This window comes from Diplotaxodon limnothrissa, linkage group LG9 (assembly GCF_057381915.1).
Source record: "Diplotaxodon limnothrissa isolate DT_005_m linkage group LG9, D_limnothrissa_male_GT1.1, whole genome shotgun sequence".
Lineage (NCBI taxonomy): Eukaryota > Metazoa > Chordata > Actinopteri > Cichliformes > Cichlidae > Diplotaxodon > Diplotaxodon limnothrissa.
The window spans coordinates 12,518,502-12,526,090 of NC_140604.1; the positions used below are offsets into that span (position 1 = coordinate 12,518,502).

The 7,589-nt window shown below is 43.6% G+C and overlaps 1 protein-coding gene across 1 annotated transcript; it reads left to right on the forward strand.

Moving 5' to 3' along the window:
* The first annotated feature begins 1,746 nt into the window (after positions 1 to 1,746).
* On the forward strand, positions 1,747 to 5,798 carry LOC146625204 (vitellogenin-like). The gene has a single exon (XM_085362718.1). It carries the CDS (start codon positions 1,755 to 1,757, stop codon positions 5,496 to 5,498), a length of 3,744 nt encoding a protein of 1,247 aa, XP_085218844.1. The 5' UTR covers positions 1,747 to 1,754; the 3' UTR covers positions 5,499 to 5,798.
* The last annotated feature ends 1,791 nt before the right edge of the window (positions 5,799 to 7,589 follow it).

Consider the following 7,589-nt stretch of genomic DNA (forward strand, 5'->3'; position numbering starts at 1 on the left):
CAGGTGGAAATTACAAAATACTGTACCTCATACCTCAAAAGAATTCAGATTAGTATGCAAATAAATATGCAATCAGTGAAAGCTCTGCTCACTGCTCAAACAGCATCCATGCAACAGGTCAAGGGTTTGAATCCAGGCAAATGCCGTGGTTGCTCGCAGGAAAACAACTACAGCTCAGCAAAAACAAGCTGCAAACGGAAACATCAAACATCAAAATGCAATAGGGCCATATCATTTGCAATGCAAATGTGACACGTATTAAAGCATTATGTTTATGGATCAGGTTAAAATACTGCAGGTAGGGAGCTAAAAATTTATTAGAAGTGAAAAAGACAGTGGAATATAAAGGAGGAAGGAGGCACTTGTCCATAAATAGCAGACACTGCAAACAATCTACTTTGAGTGCCTTTAATTGGCACCTTATGTCAGTCACTTTGCGCTACAACTTCACATCTCTTACAAACAGAAACCTCTGTAAAACGGGGCGATCATGGCTCAAAGAGTTGGCAGTTCGTCTTGTAACTGGAAGGTTGCTGGTTCGAGCCCTGGCTGTGTGCTATATAAATGCAATCCATTATTATTATTAAAAGATAGTGTGGTCAAGATAGTCTGCAGCAGGTCAGATTAATGGCAGTAAACAGCACGACCAGGTTTTGTCTGGCCAAGAGGAAAATTTAGTTTGTTGCTTCCAGCTGTTTGTAGGAGTCTTTTTTCTGACCTTATTACATACGAGCAGTTATCATATGCAGAGTTTTGCAAATTTACCCATGTTGCAGCAGTAATCTCTAACTCCTAATGAAGACAGAATGGATCTAACAATACTCCCAGAACCCCACGAATTCTAACAGAAATTGACAAACAAAACTTTACATGTGTGTAATTAAAATCTGTTTCCAATATGTACTCGGTCTGATCCATCAGTATCAAAGCAATTACATCAGTACATAGTTACATAAGGACATAATGACAGGCATTACAGCTCATCTGAGCTCATTAGTAGATGAGTTTTAGTTCAGCTCTGTTTTGGTTTTCACCTCTCTTTTGCCAAATCTTTCATTATGTTCAGCAGGTTGTTGCATATGTTGCCTGTGTCCTGCTTACTGCTGGCAGGTTTTGCAGAGTACGTTAGTCCCATTTTTTTTTTTAATTAGCTGCCTGCTAAGAGAGCAACAAACTTGAAATAAAATCACAATGACATTTATAATACTTTACAGCTAATTTATGACAAATGGACTGACGGTGAAGAGAAGACACATGCAGTCCATGTTGGCTAGACTGTTTGTGATGCAGTTGTGCCCAGTGTCACATTTACAAGTTCTTTTACATTGCTTCAAATATTGGGTCTGACACAAACGTGTCTCATTTTATTAAATGCCTGTGGTGTTGAGACCCTCCAGTCCTCTTTGTGAAATCCACCCAGGTTTTGTGTTTTTCTGTCCATCATCTACACTCTCTGTGTTTTACTTGTTGTGTCTGTGCTTGAGGGAGGGAGTCGACCTGGGTTCCCTCCCTTGTCACCTGCCTGTTCCTGATGAACTCATCCTCCACCACTTTAAGGTAGTGGCTGGCTTTCAGTCTTACCTGGATCAAACTACTCTATTTCCTTCTCTGTTGCGTGGTGAGAGTTTCCCCGAGATTGAGAAGTATTTCTGTGTGGATTTTACCTTCCTCCCTGGCCCCTGGGCCATCATTACTCCTTTCTTTGTTTTTGTATTTGTGCTTGTGTAAAATAACCTGTTAACTCCTCTCTCACCATGCGGGGTCTTGTCTTCTTCTTCTGTTGCCTTGTGGCTCTGGCCACTTGCCAAGCTGCTCGTTATGATCTCACCCTGAATCACAGGAAAACCTACGAGTACAAATATGAAGGAGAAGTGAAATTTGGATCCGGCAAACCCAACCGAGCCGAGTCTGGCGTGAGGATACAGTGCAACATCAAGATCTCTGGTGAATCTCCACAAGTATTCATTCTTCAGGTTTCAGACGTGACCTTCGCAGAGCTCAATGGCATCACAGGGAAAAGTGATTTCAGTCAATGCCCCAAGCTCAGTCAGCGTATTGCTGCCCAGCTCGCCAAACCTTTCAAGTTTGAGCACATCAACGGCCATGTTCGGCAAATCCAAGCAGCTCCTGACGTCACTGAGACCACTGTTAACATTGTGAGAGGGATGCTGAGTTTCTTCCATGCAACTGTCAAGACCTCACCAACTGTCTATGAGCTGGAGGAGGTTGGAATACATGGAATGTGTCAGAACAACTACGCTACTGAAATTAACAAGCAAACAAACAACATGAACATCACTCAGGTTGTGGATATCGACCACTGCAGAATTAAAGCAGCAATGCAAAACGGAATGGCCTTTGCTGTCCTCGACAAAGAGACCAAACAGAGAGGAGAATCTATGATTTCTACTGTGCAATACCTTTACACCATCCAACCAACAGAAGAGGGCGGCATGGTCAAAAGTGCTTATGCCCTCGAGCAACAGCACTTTAGTCCCTTCAATGTGAAGGGCGGTAGTTTCAGAATGGAAGCAAAGAAGGAAATGGTACTGATTCATGTGAGTGAGGGAGGCAAACCTGCCAACGTCGGGCAATTGCAAAACAGGGGCGACATCGTGCACAAATTAGTGAACTCCAACGCTAATATCCCTCTTGTGATGCAGGACCTCGCAGAACCAAAAGCTAAGGCTATTAGAATGATCAAACAGTTGGCTGAGGATCATAAAAATCAGATTAAGAAGGAAACAACTGAGGACACCTTAAAGGTGTATCAGCTTTTGCGAATGCTTCAGGACAGGGATTTGGATGAGATGTGGGTGGAACTGGCAAGAAACAATGAACACAGACGCTTTTTCTTGGACATGGTTGCCGAGATCAACGACGACAGAGTCCTCAAATTCCTGCAAAAGAGATTTCAGGCAAAAGACGTGTCTGCAAATGAAGCTGTGCAAACCCTTCTGATAGCTATGAATCATCTCCAGCCCAGAGCTGAGCTGGTTGAGAAGGCTAAAGAAATAATGAACATGGAATTCATCAAATCCAATCCTCATTTGTGGACTGCTGCCATGTTTTCTTTTGGCTCTCTGGTGTACAAATACTGCGCATATCATTCACCATGTCCACAAGCTGCTGTTCAGCCACTGCTCAACCTTGCCAATGAGGGCCTGAGAAACCACAATGAAACTAAGATGTTCATCGCTCTGAGAGCTCTGGGCAATGCAGGTCATCCAGGCAGCATTAAAACCATCACCAACTTCCTCCCTGGAGTCGCTGCCAACCCCGTAGACGTGTCGTGCCGTGTGCAGAGCGCTGCTATGCAGGCTTTGAGACTGACAGCTCGCAGAGATCCCCACAATGTCCAAGAGATTGCCCTGAAAGTGTTCCTGCAAAAGAACTGTGCCCCTGAGACAAACATGATGGCAATCATGGTCATGTTTAACACAAAGCCATCAGCGGCTCTTGTCTCCACACTGACTGCACATCTAGAGAGAGAAAAAGACATCCATCTCGCTAGCTTTGCATACTCTTACTTGGAAAATATAGCTAGATCCAAGACTCCAGACAATCACAATCTTTCAATTTACTGCAGTCTGGCTATGAAAAGCCTCGCTGCCAAATTTGGACGTCTTAGCTACAACAGCAGATCATTCCGAATGGACATGTTTGATGATGATTTACTGATGGGGACATCTGCTTCATTTAATATGTTGGGAGGTCCAACAAGCGTCTTGCCCACTGAGATCATATCACAACAAAAGTATTTTGCCATCGGTAGAATCATGAAGCTAATGGAGTTTGGTATCCGTTCCGAAACACTCAAGCAGCTGATTGGCCCCAGCATTCCTGGATTTAAAGGCGATTTTAGCTTCAGCGACTTTCAGGCCATTTACAATGTCCTTAAAAACTGGGAATCGCTGCCAAATGATAAACCGATCATTTCTGCCTATTCACGCTTGTCTGGACAAGAGTTTTTCTTTGTAAACATCCAGAAGGATCTCCTTGAGTACATCAAAGCGGCTGTTAGTCCTTCTGCACCTAAAGGAACCCCTGTGTGGGCTGCCATTGAGCAATTGCAAAAAGGACTTTCATGGCATTGGACGAAGCCTTTGTTGAATATTGAGGCTCGTTTGTTGCAAGCTACCACCCTGGGTTTGCCAGTGGAGATTGCCAAATATTATCAAACAGTCACCGGGATCACCATTAACGCTAAAGCTGCAATAAATCCACCACAAGCTCAGCATCTCGGAGACCTGATCAATGCAGATATTTCACTGGAATCTGAGGGTGTCGTGGGATTCACAAAAGATTTCTGGATTTTCCACGGGATCAACACAGAGCTTTTCCAGTGCGGTTCAGAGATGAAGAGCAAAGCTCCCGTTGAGCTGCCAATGAAGCTTTCTGCCAAGATCAATGTTGGAAAAAGAGTTTTGGAACTTGACATCCCCGCTTGTAAAAATGAGTTTGAACTCATTTCATTCAGCTCCAATCTGTATGCAGTCTCAAGGAACATTGGAGATCCAGAATCCCCTAAAAGGACACCAATGATACCTGATGAATTTAACTCCCAACAGCAGCCAACACCAAACAACTGGTGGCGAAAGGCAAATATGTGTGCCAAGAGCAGCATGTATGGAGTGGGTGTCTGTGTGGACTATGACATCAGGAGACAGTATTTTAACAACGAATACCCCCTCTACTCTATAATGGGATTCACCCATGCGGCCATCAGAGTAGTCCCAGCTGAGGCGACCAAACCTGTGGAGAAAATCCACTTGGAGGTTCAATGCAAACCCGCCAGTCATCCATTGACCATCCGCCATCTGTATGAGACTATGAGGAGGATTGCACAGGAACGATCCCAGGAGCAATCAAATTCCGCATCAAATGAACGGGAAACCCGTAACAGCCAAGAAATCATGATGGATGCCACAGCACCTCAGCCTGTGGTCAGCATCAAAGCCATTGCCATGAGTGGTAACCAGAACCTTGAGGGTTTCGATGTGACCCTGTACAACCCATCTGAAGGAGACACTCTGAAGGCCCAAATGATCATGTCCCATATCGGAGACGCCGCCAACTGGAAGATGTGTGTCGACGCTTCTGCACAGTCTCCTGCTAATGTTAAGGCAATGATTAGTTGGGGAGCTCAATGTAAGCCCTACAAAATATCGGTGATGGCTGCTGCTGCACAGTCCCCTGCTCCCAGGCAGACACTTGAAGCCAAAGTAGAGTGGGCCAATGTGCCAGAAGAGATGGTGAATTACTGCTCCAGAATGGAAAGATACATCCCAGGCATGGCTTTGCTTTACGGCTTCAACCAGACATCTGAGAGCAATGCCAACCAGGAGGTTTCTGCATCAATTGTATGTGCCTCATCCGACAGCATTGATGTGACCATCAAACTTCCAAAGTATACAGTCTTTCGTCAGGCTGTTCCACTTCCATTTTCATCTACCAGTTTCTGTATGGAAAACACAGAAAGAAACGAACAAGCCTAAAAATGTAAGGACATCAGAGCACAGATGGGAGCCAGATGCCTCGTCTCACAGTGATAACAGCGCGACCAAAAGCTCACCACAGTGATGAAACTGAGGAGCATGAAAAATGTATCAGCAATCTGTTAGATGTCACCAGTTTGGAAATAACCTGTAAAGGTCCTGATTTATTAATTTGAATGCATGTTATTATTTGAACACCATCAACTGAACTGTGTGAATTCGTACCTACGAGTACGCTCACTGTGCTTGAGTTACACTTTGTTTTTTCTGATTCTGCTACAATAAATGTTTGTGCATCCAGAAAAAAAAATAAAAAAGGAAAAGGGGCTCTCTCTGTCTCTGTGAGAGAAAAAAGGTGGGGGCCGAGTGAGCCCGCGGGGCCGAGTGGGTCCGCGGGAGCGAGCGTGTATGCTGTATAGAGGAGAATGAGGAAGAAGGGAGTGTGAAGGAGCGAGTGAAAAAAGTAACCGAGTGTTTGGTGATTTTTTATTATTTCAGAGGCTCTGGGTAAGAGTTTTGACTATATTGATTTAATTCTGTGGTTTTGGAGTTGGTGACTTTAGCTGTGAGAGTTGTGAAAAGAGCAGGTTTTTCTTTTGTTGTGATGTTAAGTATAAATTGAATAGACTGTGAGTAATCGGTGTTTTTCTGCCTAGTGTGCTGCGTGGAAGACACAGAAGTGTAGAAATGTTTGTGGTTCATCTTTGTTTGACGTTTTATATAGAGTGGGTTGATTCAGGGTGATTTCTCCCGTTTAAGGGAGGAGTTGGATTGTGGGTATGTTAAAGCTTTGCTGTAGGGGTATGAGTGTGAATTTGTGCTGGCTTCACATGTTTAAATGAATGCATAGAAGTTTGTGAGTGAGAAATTGTTATGGTGGGGTTTAAAGTTAGTAAAGAGTTAAATCAACCCTCCTCAAGAGTTCAATAATTTAGGCAGTTATGTTTATACGAATACTAAATGTATGTTTAGTGTCCTCATACAGGTGTTTTTTCTTAACCTGGAAACCTGAGTACGGCAGCAGAAGACAGGCCAAGCTTTGGCTAAAAATTCACGGCTGGACACCAGAGTTGTCCCTACCCCTCCCGGAAAAAAAAAGAGAGAATGAAGTTTTAGGCAGGTTTTTCTCGCTGAACTGCTCTGGGTGCTGTGTCCCTGAATCTCACCAGTGTTAACCTCTGGCGGAAGACATGGAGAAAAGGAAAAGATGTTCCTGGTAAATGACCGAAACAAATAAAACCACACACAACCAGAGAAAGGTATGAGAAGTGTGAGGAACAGACACATGTGCGTGTTAGAGAAATGCCTCATTTGAGAAGAAGTTAAATTAACCCATACACTGCATTTCGTTGCCCTGTACCTGTGCATGTGCAATGACAATAAAGTTGAATTCTATTCTATTTTATTCTATATACAGACGCACCCATACATGCAATGAAGAAACAGCTTACATACATGTGCACGTACATGCAAGATTAAAGTAGCGACACTTAACATACACCTGTTTTTAAATGATATAGTTTATACATGACTGACAAATAAACTCTCTGGGTTGCAAGACAACAACTTAACGTCAAAAGACAAAGACACTGGTCTGATGATTAAGTGAGGATACGACAAATTTAGTGGTTAAATTGGGATATGTTTTTGTTGATTGTTTAAGACAAATGACTACTGAATGATAGAAAATTCCTTTTTAGGTTTCTAAACAGGATCTTAAGAATTTTAACACGTACCTGTGTTGTCCTGTCAACTTGGGGGGTTATGAGTTGATTATGTGGTGAGAAAAAACAAAAAGGGGGGAAAGGAGACCCCGTTGTTTCTCCCCTCTCTGGATAACACAGCCAACACAGCACAGCTAACACAACATCATTTTCCTGTTCGCCTGTTTTGTTTTGTTTTTGTTTTTTCTGAAAGCCGAAGCTGACCTGGACTCCTACCCTCCCCTCTACCATCGTTGCCCTCTCCGCGACCATCTTTGACCCTTTGACCCCTGAAGGCCACAGCAGCTGGACTCACAACAACAACTTGAGGATGTCAACAGTGCTGCAGAAAACAATCTCATGCAGCGGAGATGGAGAACGCTAAAGC

Coding starts and splice junctions, on each gene's coding strand:
- LOC146625204 (XM_085362718.1), top strand. CDS start 1,755: ATGCGGGGTCTTGTCTTCTTCTTCTGTTGCCTTGTGGCTCTGGCCACT.